This window comes from Pleurodeles waltl, chromosome 1_1 (assembly GCF_031143425.1).
Source record: "Pleurodeles waltl isolate 20211129_DDA chromosome 1_1, aPleWal1.hap1.20221129, whole genome shotgun sequence".
Lineage (NCBI taxonomy): Eukaryota > Metazoa > Chordata > Amphibia > Caudata > Salamandridae > Pleurodeles > Pleurodeles waltl.
The window spans coordinates 201,514,282-201,535,259 of NC_090436.1; the positions used below are offsets into that span (position 1 = coordinate 201,514,282).

The 20,978-nt window shown below is 43.4% G+C and overlaps 1 protein-coding gene across 3 annotated transcripts in view; it reads right to left on the reverse strand.

The window, feature by feature from the left end:
* Positions 1–1,312: 1,312 nt before the first annotated feature.
* C1QTNF3 (C1q and TNF related 3) overlaps positions 1,313–20,978 on the reverse strand; it is a 686,748-nt gene continuing 667,082 nt past the window's right edge. For all 3 annotated transcript variants that reach the window (XM_069220626.1, XM_069220618.1, XM_069220607.1), the window contains exon 6: positions 1,313–3,532. In XM_069220626.1, the coding sequence (XP_069076727.1) occupies positions 3,373–3,532 (160 nt within the window). In that variant the 3' untranslated portion in view covers positions 1,313–3,372. The remainder of the gene's footprint in view (positions 3,533–20,978) is intronic.

Genomic DNA, 20,978 nt, shown 5'->3' on the forward strand with positions numbered 1-20,978 from the left:
GGTCATTGAAAAACAAGTGCAATGTCAATGCATCAGTACAAGCTATGTTGTGGTTTTATAGAACTACACCACATTCCACTACTGGCGTATCTCCTTTAGAAGCTCTGAGGGGAAGAAAAGCTTGTATGCAAGTGTGTCCAGGGTGGATGTCCAGGTTTTTTAAAAACATGAGAGTGGAGGAATGTGCGAACATCATCAAACAAAATGTAAAGGAAAAGCAAAGTGTTCAGAAAAGGCACTTTGACAAACGTAAAGCAGCCTTATCAGCAGGAGACTGGGTATCCATAAAGTTACCCACATTTGTTAAGAAAGGTAGTCCAAAGTTCTCTGACCTGGTAAGAGTAGATTTGGTAAGGGGCAATGCAATAAGAGTTCATGGGGACAAATGGTGAAACAAATCAAAAGTAGTAAAGTTACAAAATGTGCCAAGAGATTGCCACGACAGTTGAGAATCAAGTGCTAAACCATGTACTCAGTCTACAGGTGTTTTGCAGCATGTTGAGGTAGAATCTCAACGTGCTTTGCAGCATGTTGAGCTAGAATCTCAAGTCTTACCATCACGTAGAAGTATGAGGGTACGCAAAATGCCTTGGAAGTTCAGAATGTGATCTAATAGAGAAGTGTTCAATAATGTTATAATTTTTTTTTTTAATTGTTGGTTTGTTTTTGTTTTTTATTGGTTACTGTTTATCTGGAAAAGGGTTATTGTTATTTGTAAAAAAAAAAAAACTCAATGTAATGTTCTTATTATTAGTGTCACGAGCAACACATTAGAATGTGGTTATGGTTGCTAGGATATGGGGTTTACAGTTGGTGGAAGATGAAATGGAAGCTGACTGTATCGATGTTCTCCGAGAGTCTCTACATGTGATAACGACCAATAAACATTTGGAAACCTACCTTGGCATGGATTATTACAGATTTGCAATGGCAAGCCTGAGACAATCTTAAGGGGTTACCTCAGAGGGTGGCTCAATCAGTGCTTCAGACCCACTGCTAGCATTTAATTTAAAGGCCCTGGGGGCATTTAGTGCACTTTACTGGGAACTTACAAGTAAATTAAATATGCAAATCGGGTATGAGCCAATGTTGCCATGTTTTAGGGAGAAAGTACATGCACTTTAGCACTGGTTAGCAGTGGTAAAGTGCCCAGAGTCCTAAAGCCAACAAAAACAAGGTCAGAAAAAGAAGAGAAGGCAGGCAAAACATTTGGGGTGACCCTTCCGAGAGGGCCATTTTCCAACAACATGCATCTACTGCTTAGATGTCACACATTTAATTGAAGGAAGCAAAAGAATGATTAAAAACTGAGTACATTGAAAACTTTTATTTTTTTAATATTTCAGACAACACATCAGAACGTATAGTATGCACATTGCTAATCAATGTAAATAAGCCTAAGCATAACAAGCCCTGTTTCTATCTCATGATTTTGCTTCCTGGAGCAGGAAATCAGATGCTAATTGTGCCAACTGGAGATTCTTGAAGCCTCCTACAAAACTATATTTTACTGGTAAACTAGCAATTCGGTTGGATGAGGAAGTGGTTTGACCTGTGCAGTGATTGAAATATTTCCTAAAACACTGTGAGTGTCTCAGGAAGGAACTGGACAGAGGAAGGCTCAGTCACTTTTTTGGAATAGTGTGTCCAGAAACTAACTTTAACCCAGTCAACCGTGCTTTCAGACCCACCTACCTGTTAGAATTTTTTTTTTATTTATTTACTGCACATACCTCCTATGGTCAAAGGACCTACTGATACTGGCTTGCAGGGGGAATGATAGAGCCCTTGAATGGGCTTCTGATTCCAAGTCAAGAATGATAAAGCAAGGGACGTGGCAGCTGAACCTACTGGGTTTGACAATGTTTTTTTTTCATAAGATAACCACCATGAAATTTCATATATTGGTGAAAGCCATCCTTGACTGGGTTTGTGGAAATAAAAATGAAATATTTGTATCAACCCATTCAAAGATGGCCAGGGTGAATGTATTTCTATCTGTGGTGGCCATCTTTAAATGGATCTGTTCAATAATACAAACCCATTTCTTGGAGCTAATTGTGCCTGTATGCGCACTTGTGGGGCATCACCTTGAAATGTCAAAATGGATGACTGCTGGTATTGGGGCAAGGGGCCCCACATAATTAGTAATAATATAAATTAGAGATGGATGGGAGACTGGGCCACAAGCACATCAGTATGGTAAAGCAACAGACAGCAGAGGGGGCATTTTCTTTTTTTTAATTAGCGCATTGAGGAGGCGAAGTGAAGCAACCATGGAAGAGAGGGAGGTAAACCAACATGGGTAGCGAGGGTGATGGGGCAAAGTGAACGGAGAAACTGCATACTGGGAGAGATCAAGAAAACACTTGCACTCCCATGCAGTGTATGGATTGTATAGACAAAAGGAAACATGAACTGGAAGGAAAGCCATTGAATCAAGTGGAGGCAACTGAGATAGACAACACAGCCATCCAATCATGATCAAGGGGCTGCATATCATGTTCTATGTACATTGGAAAGGTCACCAAGCTGCTAAAACTAGAACAAGGCAGTCAGCAAACAGATGGGAATATTCTTGAGGCATCTTTGTTACTAGTTTGGTCTACACAAAGAAACCAAAATATATAACCAGCTCACCTATAGCTGCCACATCCAGAAGTTGAGTAATGAGTACTGAAGATATGAGTACTTCATTCCATTTCTGGGAGGACCATGAATAATCCACAACAGTCTTTCAGCCCCATCCCGTTTGAGTGTTTTATATGGCTTCGCCTGTTTTTGAGACCTGGGAACAGCTGAGATGAGATGAGTAGATGTATCCATACTCTAGCAAAAAAAAGCTCAGCTACAAGCAGAGTATGGTTTTATTATCATCACTCATGAATGACACGAGGATACAGAGAGGGTCATTTAAGGTTACAGGACGCCATACACGCTTTAATCCCACAAAAAGTTAACCATAAAGTTTATGGACGCAGTCCAAATGTACACTGTAAATTATTTTTATTTCCTATTTTCAGGGTTAAATTTCATGAATAAAAAACTTCCAGAGTGATAGCAAAAAATAGGGTGCATTCTATTTTCAGAATTACAATTAATAACAGAAAACATCAACTCATAACAAACACACCTTTCTGACACAGGAGGCGCAATGCTAATTTATTTGTTACCATAAGAAATAATAACATGCAAAGATACAAACTGTTGGTGTCCCAGAAGGAAATATTGTCACAAATGTGTCTGAATTTCGATTTGTTCGGACCATTAACTTGCGTAATTAGTTTTCCTCACTTAAAATGTGTACAGAAATTCGCAGCCGCAGTCAATGGATTAGTGTCAACCTGAAGCTTGCATGTTGGATTTTTAGATTTATTTGGTGTCGAAGAGCAGGAATCCGGCAAAGGTGCAGTAGCGTTGATGGTCGCCGTGCAGAGCTCCGGTTCCCATGCGCAGCCACACTTCGTCCTCCTTGGACAGCTTCAGCACGGCGCTGTTCCCCGAGGTGTCTTGGTTTCCCTTTGCTTCGTAGCTGAAATTGAAGGGTTCACAGTTTAGTACTCATTTTAATCGGATAAAATATACAGATGAGGTCATAGAAGTGCTCAAATATCATTATACTCAGGAGCCAGAATTTCAAATTCCAACTATTATCTCTGCACTAAAACACGTCGAATATGCGATTTGTTGCCAGAAGGGGGAATAAATATCCAAACGTATAGTAAAACTGGGGCGTTTCCTGTGGTTTTCCTACGAGTCTGGGAACAAATGCACTGACATTCTCTACCACTTCGCCGCAAGAGGGAAATGTCTGAAGGAGTGCGGGTAGTGGCCGGGGTCGGGATTTTGTGTGTGTGTGGGGGGAGGGGGAGAGTAAAGACAGTAAAGGGCTGGTAGGGTCAGAAGGGGAGGGCCGGTTGTAGGGCGGTGAGACCGATGCTACAAGAGAGAGGGGAGTGCGGTGTTTAGAAATAACATAGTTTTAAGAGTACCTGCTGCAGAGTTCCTTGAGTGTCCAGCAGTTTTCAGGCAACAATAAGAATGTCAAGATAACTCTAGATTAATGTTCCTACTGGAGAAAGAGATTGGAGTTTTGTCTAGTAGCAGTTTTCACATCTCATACAGGAACGCAGAGGGTTAATATGCCTGATGTAGAGGACGTGTACCATGCAGATCACAGAACTTTATTTTATGTGGCTATCTCAGTGTGCTAATGCTTTTCACATAGAGATCCCTTTGTTGCTTGCAGTTCATAATTGAGATTTTCCTAGCCTTGGTGTCAGAAAGGCTAGATTTTATTAACGACAAGGAGGCGAGTATTATGCTTTTCTTTTCATGCTTTATTTCAACAGCAGCCAAGAACTACAAATCCCAGAGTCCCTGGGAAAAAAACTACTAAACTGCATCACAATTGGGTCCTCCAATCACACGAGGAGCCCTATAATGACTATCTTGACTGAGAGCAACAAGCCCTCGTTTCTTGCGAAAGTCAGTCAATATAACAATGCGAAAATAAGAACAGTAGACCATAAAGAGTCAAAAATGCGGAAAGTATGTCCAAAGCGAAAGTCCTGAGGGAAGGATGACCTTGTGTAGATCCTGGTGGTTGAAGAGGAAATCCAGAAGGGCCAGCTGGAGAAAGCTGGTCAGACAGTAGCGTTGCTGTTGGTTGCGGTTGAGGCAACTAGAATAAAAGAACAGGGAGGGTTAGAAGAGGCGGGATAATACTCGCCTCCTTGTCTTTAATAAAATCTAGCCTTTCTGACACCAAGGCTAGGAAAATCTAAATTTTATTACAAGACAGGAGGCTCATATTATGCTTGTTCAAAGCAATGAAACAACATTTTGCATAGGATGATCAACTGGTTTACAATAGAACGTTCTAAATGTATTGACGTTAGACCAGTCTGCAGATCTAAGGATATCCTGTAAACTGGCCCCGGCAAAAAAGGCCTTAGAAGCCGTAGCTCCTCTAACAGAATGGGCACCATAAATGTCAATAGGGACGCCAGCCAAATTCATCAGCCACTTGAGCCAGCGGGCTAAAGTGGGAGAAGAGACAGGTTTATGGGGTTTTTGATAAGAAATCAGTAGTTGAGAAGAAGAGGATGTCCTGAGATCTGCAGTTCGTGAAACGTACGTTTTTAAGCAATTAGCCACGCACAACTTAGGTTGGGAGGGAAAAAAGGGATAAAGCACAGAAGATAAATTAGTCTTGGTACGTCTAGCCACATTGAAACACACACCGAAGGCAGAAAAATGAAAGGAGGAAACATCCAAAGCTTTAACATCCGAAACTCGTTTGATAGAGACCAAACAGAGGAGCATAGTAATTTTTGCAGATAAGTATTTTAACAAAAGTTCTGAATTATCGGGCCAAGAAAGAAGAAGATGAAGGACGGAATTTACATCCCACATAGAGTTATATTTGGGGTTTGGAGGTTTGGAAAAACGTATTCCTTTTAATAGGCGGCAAACTAAGGGATGCTCTCCCACCGGTCTACCGTCCACTCTGACGTGTTCTGAAGAAATTGCTGACCTATATGTATTGACGGTACGATACGCCTTGCCCTGAGAGGCTAAGGAAGCTAGGAAATTTACAATTAAGGTAACGTCAGCTGAAACGGGATTGGAATCCCTGTCCACACACCAGCTGCACCATACTGCCCAAGCTGCTCGATAAACCTTCGAGGTGCCCGGAGCCCAGGATTGTTGAATGAATTGGACAGCCTGTTGCGAAATTCCTGGGGTTCTCCAGGAAGCCCCGAAACTCTCCAAGCTATGAGGGATAGGGAACCCTGTATTATGAGGTTGTGAGGATGTCCCTGGGGATCCAGGAGAAGGTCTGGGAAAGGGAGGATGAGAACTGGAAGATCTGACGAGAGTTCCAAAAGGGTCGGAAACCATGGTTGGGCTTGCCAAAATGGGGTAATTAATACTAGGGAGGAACCCTGACGGCGGACATGTGCTAGGACCCGAGCAATAAAAAGGAAGGGTGGAAAGGCGTACAGGAGAGAAGGAGGCCACGGTTGGAGAAAAGCGTCGGTAGCTAATGCTAAGGGATCTGGTCTCCAACTGAAGAATTTGGGAAGCTGGGAGTTGAGTCTTGAGGCAAAGAGGTCTATGAACATGGTGCCGAATATAGAAGAAAGACGCTTGAATATAGAAGGGTGAAGTCGCCAATCGCTTGAATCGTGGGAATGCCTTGAGAACCAATCGGCCACCACATTGAGATTGCCTGGGAGATATTCTGCCCTTACTGAAATATTTTTGTGTAGACAAAACTCCCACAGACTCTTGGCCAAGAGAGCTAACGGTTTGGAGCGAGTCCCGCCCAGACGGTTTATGTAAGTTACTGCCGATAGATTGTCCATTCTGAGAAGAATGGAACATTTTACTTTGTCTTTGGTAAAGGATTGGATGGCAAAGGAACCTGCAAGAATCTCTAAACAGTTTATGTGCATTGACGACTCCTGAACAGACCATGGTCCACCAGTCGAGTGTGGACCACATCTTGCGCCCCATCCTGTCAGACTTGCATCTGACTCTAAGACAAGATCTGGGGCGGCAGAGAAAATCGTTCTCCCGTTCCAGGCGTCTAAATGACTCATCCACCATGTGAGTTCTTCCCTGGAGTCCGCATCGAGAACCACCTGATCCGAATATGACAGACCCTGTTGAAGGTGTCGAATTTTTAGCCTTTGAAGAGCTCTGTAATGAAGAGGGCCTGGAAATATGGCCTGGATGGAAGAGGAAAGGAGGCCTACAAGACGAGCCAGAGCCCTTAGGGAAGTACAAGGTAGCGACAGAGCATGACGAATTTCTTTCTTTATCAAAGAAACCTTGTCCTGGGGAAGTTGGAGAATTGACTCGACGGTGTTGACGAGGAATCCCAAGAACTCGAGAGTTTGAGAAGGAACAAGGGATGACTTTTGGAAGTTTATAAGGAATCCCAATTGCGAGAGGAGATCCAGACAAATTTTTAGATGGGATGTTAGGGAAGACTGGTCTTGGGCCATCAATAGGAAATCGTCGAGGTAGACAATAAGGCGTATCCCTTGAGCCCTGAGAGAGGCTACCACAGGTTTGAGTATCTTGGTGAAGCACCAAGGGGCAGAAGACAGACCGAAAGGAAGAGTTTTGAAACGGAAGAAAGAATGCTCCCACCGGAATTGGAGAAATTTCCTGAATGAAGGATGCACCGGTACCGAGAGGTAGGCGTCCTGGAGATCTATGCGAACTAGCCAGTCGTTGTGAAGAAGAATATCTCTTAGATGGAGAATAGTTTCCATCTTGAAGTGATGATACACCACAAAGTTGTTGAATTCTTTCAAATTTATGACCGGGCGGTGTTTTTTGTTTTTCTTTTGAACTAAAAAGATATTGCTGAGAAACCCCGAAGCGTCGAAGGGCACTTCTTCGATCGCTTGCTTTGATAGTAATTCCTGTATCTCTACTTGAATAAGGTGAGATTGATCTTGAGAAAAACGAAGAGGATGAGGAAGGCAGGTTTGAGAGGGAGTGTGGTAAAGTTCTATGCAATAGCCTTGGACGGCTTGGATTACCCAAGGATCTGAAGTTATTGACAACCAAGCGTTTAAACACAAAGCTAGTCTGCCTCCTACTGGAGGAAGGCCAGAACTGAAAGTTCTTACCTGCAAGTTGTTCTCCTTTGGCTCTATAACCCCTGTTGCGGCCACCGCGGAATCTGCGGGGGTAGAATTGGGGTTTGTATCCTTGATACACTTCAAGCTGGTTAGACTGGGTGTAGGAGCCTCTGTTGAGGGATTGACCTCTTGCAGAGAAGCGGCCGGCAAAACGGCTCCTTCCTTTGCCGGCCCTTCCAAAAACCCGATTGGAAAAAATTCTCTTCATAGAATAATGTGCTTTGTCCAGAGAATTAAAAGTAGCAACGTACTTGCCCAATTCCTTAATGAAAGGGTCTCCAAAGAGAAGACCATCAGCATTGAGGCCTTCCTCCTTAGAAGCAAGAGTGCTGAGTTTTGGATCAATCCTGAGGAGGAGGCTTTTCCGACGTTCCTGGGAAATGTAGGAGTTGGCATTGCCCAACATACAAATTGCCCGTTGAGCCCAATTGGAGAGGGTATCAGGATCCACATGAGAGCCCTCCAACTTGGCGTCCTCGGCAAGGTCAAATATTCTGGTGAGGGGACCCACCAAATCTAGGAGCCTATCCTGGCAATTTGACCAGGCGCGGTCTACTCCCTTTTTGGGGTCCTTGCCAAATTTCGTGAAAAAAAGGAGCATATTGGGATCAATGGCAGGGGTGTCTGTGACTTTACAGGGAAGGGAAGGTCTGGGACATTCGGACTTTAATTTATTTCTGGATGATTTATCCAGGGGGTGTCGGAGATAAAAGGAGACGTAATCGGAAACGTGATCAGAAGGGAACCATTCAGAGGATTTGGGATGATGGATGGTATTAGGGTCGAACAGAGGTTCGCCAACCGGGTCCACCAGGTCCTCGGGCCCTAAGTGAGGGGAGTACTCATGAGGAGAAATTTTTCGCCTTTTCTCCGGAGGCCCATCAAAATAATCGTCATCTATATTGTCTTGTAAGACATCATCATCCCCATCACTGTCCGTGTCCTGTAAATGAAGGATATTAAGTGGGGAAGAGGGGAGACCCGAAGATTTCGCCTCTCGGGTTGGAGGCCCAAATTTTTGAGAAACGCCTTTAGAACTGTCCTGAGAATAGGACACACGTTTCTTTCCTCTCAAAAGAGGATTTCCTCTGGGTGCGTGAAGCATTTTTGAAATAGAGGCCTCTAAGTTTTTGGAAACGTCCAACATAGACACCGAGACAGCGTGTTGGACTGAATCCTTAATAAAGGATTTTAAATTGTCCTTAATGGACTGGGTTTGATCCTCCTCTGACATGTTGGGAAGAAAAAGAATTTAAATTTAATAAAATGGGGAAAAAAGGGGTAAAAATCGTGTTAAAACTAAATAAATACCTGGGAAGGGTTAACTGGACAAAGGGGGTTGACCGGGAATATGAGGAAATGTATCACTAACCTCAGAGAAAAAACGCGTTTTAAAATAGCAACAGCGTGTGAGGGCCGAACGAAAAATCAATAATGAGCAGGCAGTCAAGCGTGTTGAAACTAAACACGCTGTAGCCGCTCCGTGAGGTGAAAGGAATTAAAATTAAACGCTCGTAAAACTCAACCGAGCGTGAAGGAAGCTCTCTTCAAGTTTCAGTTGCGGCGTGAGAGGCAGGAATGACGAGAATGCCGTTCTTTCAGGCGCGGCTGTCAGAACGTTTACCGAACGTTCTGACAGACGGCCTGTCAGCGCGGAAATGCGCACAGGAGCGCGCGAGCGCGATAAAGTTAAACCACAAAGGAAAACAATACAAAACAAATGCCAACAGGAATGGATAAGCAATAAGGATAATATATAAATAAATACACCAAATACACTATGAAACCATATACAGAATACATAAAAAAGGCGACCAGTGTACTTATCTTGACTGCGAGCAGCAAGAAAAGAGGGCTTCTTGCTCTCAGTCAAGATAGTCATTATAGGGCTCCTCGTGTGATTGGAGGACCCCATTGTGATGCAGTTTAGTAGTTTTTTTCCCAGGGACTCTGGGATTTGTAGTTCTTGGCTGCTGTTGAAATAAAGCATGAAAAGAAAAGCATAATATGAGCCTCCTGTCTTGTAATAAAATTTACAATCCTAATGTAGCAGTTACCTATGAACTGTCATCACAGAGCTGCATCAAACTATAGAATAGGCAGGAAAGTGATTCTTTTTCCCTGTCTTTCATTATCCTAATGTTACTAAAAAGTGTGTGTTTGGGTAGAAATACTTTCTTATTAGTAAAGCCAACCTCAACCACTGTGGTACTTTTAAATTCTGAGTTTGTGCTTCTCCATACTAAACCAAATTAATGCCTGCTAGTGTTGATGACGTGATTCCTACACCTTGTAATCGTCATTCTCTTATGTAACATTTCCTATAAACTGAGTTACACATGTATGATTCAATGTCTCTGTTTTATGTATGAATAATGTAAAGTGCTCTGACACACTACACTGGTATGAGTAATGCTATAAAACCAATTAAATGCACCTAAAAGATGGGGTTTTGGAGAGATGAGCAGCACTGTTCAAGAGTGGTCGTGAGGGAATGCCATAATACATTGTTGCACCAGGTGCCACCAGGGCAAAAGCCGGCCGGGCAGGAGGTTGAGGACATTGTATGCTCCCCTATTGCACTGTAGGGGTTTTGCTGTGCTCCTGCCACTGCCCTGATCCATGCAGCAGTTTTAATAGGTGCACACTCACACTGTGTAAAACAAAACCCAGTGTCTCTGGGCACAGAAGTATCAAGTTTGGAGACACAGGGTTACTTGGAAGGTTACTTGGAATGGCCAGGGCAGGGTTCCCTAGAGGTAACTGCTTGCTGGCGAATGATTCCACACATGAGGGGCAGGTGGTGTGTGTTTGATGCAGACAGGGATACAGCAAAAGAGAATTGTCAAAAACACAGTTTTTCAGCTCATGGATATGCTTGATTTTCTTCTGTTTGCGTCATAAGAGCACTCTATTATAATTAACTGAAAACCAATTACTTTGGTGGTCATTATGAACACGGCGGTAAACACCGCCATGTTCATGCTGGCGGTCTTTCTATAGACCACCAGCCCCCTTGACACCCCGCCAGCCGCATAAAGAACATTCCGCTGGGCTGGCATGCGGAAGCACGCTGGCCCAGCAAAATGCAAGGCCGGGACATTGCCAATGGCTTCACATGGAGCTGTCGGCAATGCCTCAGTGCTGCGGGTGCAGCAACACTTGTTGCGCAGATCACTGCCCATAAATCAGGCAGTGACTTGCAGTGACTTGCACAACGGGGTACTGCACGGGGCCCGGGAGCACCCCTTCCGCCAGCCTTTTCCTGGCGGGGGAATCCACCAGGGAAAAGCTGGGGGAAACAGGGTACATTATCCAGAGGGCAGCACTGCTTGCAGCGCTGCCCTGTCGGATGATGTAATCCACCATCGTCAGGCTGCCTGTCGGCGGTAGCCTGGCGGTGGCAGAGGGGTGCCACAGGTGGCCCTCCCTGTGGTCATTATGTGTGTTCATTATATGGTGGTCTGAACCGCCTGGTTCGTAATGAGCCTCTTTGTATTGTTGTAGGCTGAAAGACAGTTATGATTTACTGTTTTGTACCACTTGAAAAACAAAGCTGTTTGGTCTTTGTTTAATGATGGACAGAGAGACATCTATAGAGATAGGTAGGTAGGTGGGTGGGGTCTAGTGCATTGATGGATGCATGAAGGAATGGATGCATGCACTTATGAATTGATGAACATGGAGAGACAGGAATAGGTAGAAAGGGACAGATGGAAAAAGAAGCACAACAATAGCTATACCCTGGGCAGAAACAGACTTAAAAAACCGAGAAACATCAAAACCTCCACAAAATATCTACGCACCCCCTGACATACAGTGCTATTAGTCAGAAATCTTAACATTGTCTTATTATCTATTGACTGACTACTTTGCTCACACTGTTTTTTTTTTGTGGTTTGTTTATATGAGCTTGCACGGCTTCTTTGATACTTTAGACCCTGTGGTTCCACTTCATAATTATTTAGAATTGTGACAGTGTTACAAGTATAAAGCTGGGCTTGTGGACATATTAGTTATCACAAATCTATCACATCTTTACCCAAGTGTGAAATGTAGGCTATCAAGCCCAGTGATCAAAGCTTCGCTCAAAGAAGATGGGTTGAGGTGGGGAAAAATACAACATAGCTATCATAGTTAAAATGAAGATGTGAATGTCAACGTCAATGTAAGTTTAATGAAATCAATTCCCACAACATGTGCAATAAAACTAAGGGTCAAACAGTAAAAAAACCACACAGATAAAATACACAATACAATTGTAATTCAGAAAATACACTGTTTGTTCAGAGCACTTGGATGTACATGCTGTAAATTATTTGCCATCACTAAATGTTGACCAACTCCAGTGTTGAGGCAGTCGTAAACATGATGGGATGGTTCAACATAATTTTACAGATTTCACAAGTACATATCATTTGCATTCCTTGTGACTATGAATAGGAAAAGCAGGAAAAAATCAAACAAACAAATAACTAGTGGATAGCAGTCAAATAGCGACAGTGACACTGTAAAAGGGAACATATACATGTCTTACACTTTAGAGTTAGTGGTTGTGGTCCCTTAAAATAGGAATATCTGACAACCTGTCTTAGAACCATGCTGACAGTAATTCAGCCATATCAAAGGTCATGTGCAACATTTATCTACTTGGGAACTGTGCCCAGAGTGTGAAAGCCTTATGGAGCAGAACACCAACCCTCCTATCTGTGTGCCAGCTCAGTAATTTCCTGAGATCTAGTTGTCCAAAGGGCCCTCATAAAGCCACAGCCTTAAGTATAGCTGTGCTCCAGCCATGAAGATGTGAACATTGTTTTATCTTTTCTAAGCTTCCAATATAGTTGATCTTGCGCTAACATAACCGAAAGTGCAATGTCTTTGATTTTGAAATGACACCACATTGTAACACATGATCATTGTTGTTGTTGCCTTTGCTCCACCTGAGAACTATGAGCTTTCCCAGTCTTTGGGATTAAGATGTACCTAACCAAGGACAAGCTAGCTGTCCCAGACTGCTCTGTATACAATGTTACAATTCATGTCACTTGAACCTCTGAATCCAAGTTAATAGTATTATGAGAGTATCTTCGAATGTGTTCTGTTGTAAAAGGTTTCTTGTTTCCTGTTCCTCATTGGTGCAAATTCTGAGAACTGTGTATTTGTGAAGTAATGTGTGAAATCCTTTGCCTAAAGTCCTATAAAGGGCCTGAATTTTCCCCACTCTTAGAGGTCAAAGCGAGGCTGTATTTTCTATTGAACTTTATACTTATGGTGTGTTTTCTTGCTACTAACCTGATTGATGACACTTCATGTTATCAACCTAAACATTTTCTACATAAAGCCTTGAAATATTGACCCTTGTCTGCAATTTTTATCCAGAAAGCCACCATTTAGGTTTGTTACTGAGTCTTACAAAAGGTAGCGGTGGGTCCAATTGGGGAGCACCAAAGTGCATAAATGGTCTAAATCAACCCCAGTCCACGCCATTTGCCCCCACAGAGTAAGTCAATGTGACAAATATTTGTGCAAAAACAGTTCTGCCCTGTAGCGTTGCTCTGAGATCACAGACCATATTCAAAACAGAACTGGAAAGTACAGATAGTTCTGAGACCCAACTGAGCCTTCGAAATGTTAAGAAATCAGAGTAACTCAAATGTAGCTTCTCTACACTCAGACTCATTCAGGATTTCTATGTTTTAGTCTATGTATGTTGTAAAATACCTACTGAGGTTTGATTTTTTTCAAATGCTTTATTTAGGTTTGACAAAAGGGGTCCTGTTGCAGGTAACAAATTAGGTCCTGTTGGAATTGGCCTCTCTGCAGGGTCACCCCCAAACTTTTTGCCTCCCTCCTCTCCTTTTTCTGACCTCATTTTCCTTGCTTTAGGACTCTAGTCACTATACTATTGCTAACCAGTGCTAAAGTGCATGTGCCCTCTCCCTAAAAACATGGTAACATTGGCTCATACCCAATTGGCATATTTAATTTACTTGTAAGTCCCCAGTAAAGCGCACTACATGTGCCCGGGGCCTGTAAATTAAATGCTACTGGTGGGCCTGCAGCACTGATTGTGCCACCCACATAAGTAGCCCCTTCACTATGTTTCAGGCCTGCCAGTGAAAGGCCTGTGTGTGCAGTTTTACTGCCACTTCGACTTGGCATTTAAAAGTACTTGCCAAGCCCTAAACCCCCCTTTTTCTACATATACGTCACCCCTTAGGTAGGCCCTAGGCAACTCATATGGCAGGGTACTTTGTGGGTAAAAGGCAGAACAGGAACATGTGTGTTTCATCTGTCCTGGTAGTGGAAACTCCTAAATTCATTTTCCACTACTGTGAGGCCTGCTCCTTTCGTAGGATAGCAATAGGGCTACCCTCATATACTGTTTGAGTGGCAGATTCGGATCAGAAAAGGGTAACCAGGTCTTATTTAGTATGTCCAGAATAGTAATGGAAAATCCTGCTTATTGGTGAGGTTGGATTTTATATTACGATTTTAAAAATGCCACTTTTAGAAAGTGAGCATTTCTGCGCAATTAAAATCCATCTGTGCCTTACAGCCTGTCTCCAATCAATGTCTTGGCTGGACTGGTTGACAGCTTCCTTGTGCATTTCACACGGACAACCACAAACACAGGATACTCAGTCACACCTGCACTCATCTGCATAGTGAATGGGTCTTCCTGGGCTGGAAGGATGGAGGGCCTGACACTTACATTTCAAAGGCTAGTGGCCTACCCTCACACAATGGACTGCCAAGTCCCCTACTGGGACCCTGGCAGACAGACCTGTACTGAAAGGGGAGTTTGTGCACTTCAAAACCACTCTTTGAAGTCTCCCCCACTTCAAAGGTTTTTTGGGGTATTTAAACTGGTTCCTAAACCCCACCAAATTAGACACTTCTTGACCTGAACCAGCATCCTGTCAAGAGGAACTGCCTGGCTGCTCAAAGGACTCATCTGGACTGCTTTGCTGAGAAGGACTGCTGCCCTGCTGTTGCACTGCTGCCTAGCTGCCCCATGACTTTGCTGACAAGTGCTCTCCAAGGGCTTGGATTGAGCTTGCCTCCTGTTTTCTGAAGTCTCAGGGCCAAAAAGACTTCATCACGTCAGGAAACTCCTTGTGTGCCAAACATTGATGCACAGCCTGCCGGAAACAAAGCACAGCTGTTTTGCAACTGAGAAATTGCAGCACAGCCGAGCCAGAACAATACAGCCCGACTTCCTGAGTGAAGATTTGACGCAGCGCTTGCCTTGCGACCGGAAATTAAACTCACAGCCCTACCCGATTAACGCACAGCCAAACCAGAATGACACAGCCGATTCCCCAAGTGGAAAATTGACGCAGCAGCTGCCGTTGCAACAGAAAATTAGATGCCCAGGATTTCCCCCTACTGTCCCTGGGGGTCAAAAAGATCCCTGCATCGCAGTGAGGAACCAAGACAGCTGCCGTGTGACAGAAAATTAGATGCCCAGGATTTCCCCCCATTGTCCCTGAGTGCCCAAAAAGATGCCTGCATCGCAGTGAGGAACCAAGAGGGCGCAACAGAAATCGACGCAAAGCCCCTTGCAGAGTGGAAAGAAATGACACATCATCTGTGCCGCGCCTGAAAATCCAATGCACGCCCTATTTTTCCACGCATCTCCTCCTCTGCGGTCTCCGTGCGTGTTATTTTTGACGCAAACCAGGTACTTTGCGCAAACAAGAGACAGCTGTTAATTTCTAAGATTTAAGACTCTTTTTAATCCTGCAAAAGTGATATCTCAACTTGTGCTTATTGAATCGTTATAGTTTTGACCTTAATTTAACCAGATAAATATCATATATTTTTCTAAACCTGGGTAATGTATTTTTGTGGTGTTTTCACTGTGTTACTGTGTGATTTGTATGATTTATTGCACAAATACTTTACACATTGCCTTCTGGTTAAGCCTGACTGCTCATTGCCACGCTACCAGAGGGTGGGCACAGGATAATTTGGATTGTGTGTGACTTACTCTGAGTAGGATTGTGGTCCCTACTCGGACAAGGGTGTATACTTCTGCCAACTAAAGACCCCATTTCTAACAGGTCCCTTTTGCAGGTAATATTCAGTTACCATTCACACGTTTGCCATTTGAATGAATTGCAAACCATCCTAACTTGAGATTCATATTAGGCAAGGTCTCCATTCTCTTCAACTGTACACTACCAGAACAAGAATAAGGTCAGACAACTATGATTTATTTTTAATCAAAGTACAGCCTCAATGTCAATGACACTTTAAAATATCTCAAATCTTTTTTATTGAGGAAGTAGCAAGTACAGTAGAAATAAAGTTGAAAAAAAAAACCTAGTTCCTTACCCTTCAAATGAATCCTATCAGTTGTGCAATGCACAATCCTTCCAACTCCAAAAACTCACCCTCTGAGCTCTTCATCCCTACACTCTTCTCCCTCTCTCTCCCCCCTCTCTAACCCCAAGACAAACACCCACTATCAATGCAGCACAGATGGAAAACTGCCTACAGTGTCACACACACATCCAAGGGCGCTTTTTTGCTTTTACTGGGTCACATCTCTTATTATACTACAGGTAGTATACAAATGCAACAAAAAGTAAACTCGGGATGCAACTGCTCAAAATCCTACACCCGTTTCAGCAATCAGATCGTTTGACACTGCCCAAAAGTACTCTTATAAATCAAGCTTGACAACCTAAAAATAGATAGTATGGTTGGCTTTGCTTCAGTTAGAAAGCATCTGGGAAGGAAATGAAAATCTCAGTAAAAAACCTTTTCCTTGGGCAGATGTGGGAAATTATGTTTCTGGCTTCATGTACCTTTTCCCTGTGACTAAAGTCTATCAGACCTGGTGAACGGGGAAGACAATAGGCTGGCAAAGAGACGATTGATTAATTCATCATGTATGATCTTGTGCTGCTTGGGGTCTTGTTTAAAGCCCCTGCTCAGGCCAGGCAACAATAACAGAGCTGTACAAACTCTGGACATGAAGGAAACAGATGATAAACAGCTTAGAATAGGAGGTATGGGGGTGGGTGGAATATATGCTTGCTGATGGCACGCTTTGTTCTCATGAGAAGTCAAAAGAAACAACGTCTGATTTGTATGCGCACCCATCTCTGGCAAGAAATCGTGAACAAGTCTAGACTAACAGAGAATACAGGATACAGCCTGCCGCAGACCCAGTATTTCACAATTTGAGAACCAAAGCATTGCAGCGGTTAATGTCTGTGTAAAGGGGGTGTGCAACAGATAGAAAACGGTTGGCTATTTTAATTGAGTTTATATAGCATTCTGTACCACCAGCAAGGCGCCAAAGCACTTTGTGGATGCACAGCAAGCTACCATGGTAGGTGGTATAGTAAAAAAAAACAGCTATGATCATTTTGTTTATTTATCCAGTTGCCTAAACTTAAACTTTATGGGGCACACACATGACTTTGAAATGCTATTAAAATGTCCTAAATAACTATATATTTTATGTTGTTTTTCTATGTTAGCCGCACAGTGGGAGAAGGGCAGTCATTAAGATAAATAGATATGTAAGTGCAGTTTGACAGTGCAACTGTCACTTGACCTTTTAACATACACCAATGTTATTCTACAGTTATTTGCTTCCATACAAATACATATCTATCCTCATGCTAGTTACTTTTAATGCTTCACATTACCATGCAACATTCATTTAAAACCTGACCTATTGGCATTGCCAATGCTTATACACCTTCTAAGCCAAAAAGATTGTTTTGGATTAAATACCCACCTTTTGGAGGAAATACCCGCATACTGTGGCTTTCTCCTACTCAAAGTATGCTTCTGTTGAGTGAGATGAGTGTGTGTGGGAGGGGTGTAAGGACTGGAATGGGGCAAACGGGGGGACTGAATGGGGGAAAGGGTGAAGTCAAAACTCTCAAGTCCACAATGCCAGAGTCAAGTCATGCCTGGGGCTGGAGTTTCTGGTTTATTTTTAAGATGCTTCTGCGGGGTATAAATCCCAGCAGAAATTGACCCTTCAAACTCACAGATTCTGTGCTCACACACATGCTTATCTTGTCACCCTGTTTGTAAAATAAAAACTATCTATCCCTCTTCATCTTCCTTTATGTTTATTCAGTGCAGCTCTCACCCCTATTTACCATGCCACATACCTCCACTACACAAATACCCTCAACACCACACAATTCCACCCCACACAATATCACAACTAACAATTCCAATAGAACCTGCATAATTCTACTCTACACACCACATGCATCTACTACACTCCAAACTAAAACACATAGGTAAAAGACATTCTCATTTACAACAACACTAGTAGCTCACACTCTCGCAAATGCGAAACCTATTGCATTGCAAATGCTTGTTTATACTGTGGTCTTCAGTAGATACCAAACATTGTAAGATATTAAAGAGGACGGTAAAGAAAGAAGGTATACAAAAGAAGGGCAACATAACCAATAATAACTCTCCCTGAGTACTGGAGTAACATATTTTTTATGAAGTGGGGAACACAATTAGCAAAAAAAAGAGAAAAACTAAAATGCATACTGGTCTATCAAGATGAATAGTCATCACTCTTTCATAGCTCGTTAGAAACTCCATGGGAACTATTTTACATAAAACTGCTAATAAACTGCTAATAAGGCAAATGTTGCAAACGTAACAATGGCAATATCTGAATGTTACATGCTCACTACTCGTGCTACCAGTGTTTTATGTAGAAACTGAGTATGCCCTACAATCTTCGAGGGAAGGACAAATCAACTAAAAAGGGCCATGAATGTTTTGTGGGCCACAGGAAATGCCTTGGGCATTCAGAATTTCATACCAACAAGAGCACCCATCACTACTGCAACATCCAATTGCATATTGGCTATGTCACAAATCTGTGATAACACAGTGATCCATAATGGCTAAACCCCTCGTAACACATTTATCTAAAAAAATTGGCATCACCCAAAAAAATATATATCAGTTGAATCGATCCACAATCAGTGGAAGACATAATGGCCCTCATTCTGACATTGGCGGGCGGCGGAGGCCGCCCGCCAAAGTCCCGCCGTCAGGTTACCGTTCCGCGGTCGAAAGACCGCGGCGGTAATTCTGACTTTCCCGCTGGGCTGGCGGGCGGTCGCCTTCAGACCGCCAGCCAGCCCAGCGGGAAAGAGGCTTCCACGATGAAGCCGGCTCGGAATCGAGCCGGCGGAGTGGAAGCTGTGCGACGGGTGCAGTTGCACCCGTCGCGTATTTCACTGTCTGCGCAGCAGACAGTGAAATACATGTAGGGGCCCTCTTACGGGGGCCCCTGCAATGCCCATGCCAGTGGCATGGGCACTGCAGGGGCCCCCAGGGGCCCCGCGACCCCCCCCTACCGCCATCCGGATCTCGGCGGTCCGACCGCCGGGATCTGGATGGCGGTAGGGGGGGTCGGAATCCCCGCGGCGGTGCAGCAAGCTGCGCCGCCGCGGAGGATTCAATGGGGCCGCGGTACACTGGCGGGACCCCGCCAGTGGTGCCGGTCCGACCGCGGCTTTACCGCCGCGGTCGGAATCCCCATTGGAGCACCGCCGGCCTGTCGGCGGTGCTCCCGCGGTCCTCCGCCCTGGCGGTCAAAGACCGCCAGGGTCAGAATGACCACCAATATTCTTCAAGAATTCCAGATTATTACTGTTCAGGTATCCAAAACTCTGTGACCCACCTACAACTCCAAAATGTTGTCTAAAAACAGAGGGGCCAACTGCTGTGCAAATATTTGATAAAAAATTGCCAAAATTGCATCCTCCATACTTATTACAACATAGTACATTATAGAATCCCCTTCAGTGCATACATATATGTAATTAGTTGGGCAATCAGATAGAGTTCTTCTCATTTCCAGGTCTGATGTATCTTAAATTGTAGAAGCATGTTTCAGGCAGAAGATAAATATTCCAGAGGATGAAGATATCTAGTCTACCGAGTGCCAATTCTACATTTGGAGGCTCAATTACCAGCAAAAATTTAGATGAAGTGATCTCATCAGATATCAAGGCATGAGTGAGACAACCTAATGGTATACAATCTTTTACACCATGAACACTATTGCAATACCATGTATTGCAATATCTGTATACTTTATGTTCCCAAATATACTCTTTTAGCCCTGTGTTATCCCCTTCTAATCCTAAACACTCTTAATTTAATTCAGGTTCTATCCATAGAATTCTACTGCCTAACAGCTCTTATCTTAGGAACAGAGACACAAGCTGTTTTGTATGACAGTTTTGCACTGTGTAATGAGATCTGATCAAAGAGAGACCTTCTGATTAAAGGGACCTCCGGAAGCATGACATCCGTTATCACTACACAATCTCAGACACAGACATCCAAGCTGCTCCTAGTAACTGCTGTTTGATTGAGGGCTTAAAAAAAGGGAGCACACTGTGATCCCTTCAATTCCACTGTGTGTTCACTGAAGGATTTCCACAGCTCCTTCTGCTCTCGCAGCCTGCTCCCTCAGGCATATAAAATGCATAAAATGTGATTTAAATCCTTATGTTAGAGACCAGAGCATTAGAGCATCAGAGGAATGTGCAATACCTTCTGCAGATGTTCCATCCACACCATGTCAAGCTACTGACATGCTTAACTTGAGATCCAGTGTTGGTGGGTGGTGGAATTTCCTTGCTGTACTATAAATTGGTACAAGAGCATCCTTTTGGCCTTAACAAGGCCAGTGTGTGGCTTCACATCCTGTTGACAAATGGTGTATCATAAATATTTGAGTAGCTGGCACTTCTTCTTATTCACAGTTGTGGAATTACGCAGTGTAATGTCAGCTCTGCCCAACTTGTTCAAAACTTGTTTCAGAATCAAGTTGTGATCATTCACAGTCTGTCTAAAAATTAGAATGTCATCCTGGAAGAAAATGATTTGCTTTTGCCTTTTAAAGCTGTCCGCCATTATTCACTGAAAAATACTCTCCACAGAAGCCAGACCAAAAGGAGGGCAGTTTAACTGACAGAAGCTGTGAGCAATAAAAGAAGCTGTGACTAATAAACCATGTTGGCACCTTAGATTTTGGGTGCAACTTAATCTGATGGCTGGAGCTCTGAAGATCCCCCCTCGTAAAGTATCTACCACTCTACATGATTAGAACCATCTCACAAATGTTGGACACTGGGAAACTGTTGGGGACAATGTTTTGATTCAGATTGTGAAGGTGGATGCAGAGCCTTAATTTCCCATTTGCTTTTTAGCTATCACCACAGAGGGCACTCAATGTGCTGATTCTAACAGCTCTATCACAGTATATTTGACCATATCTTTGAG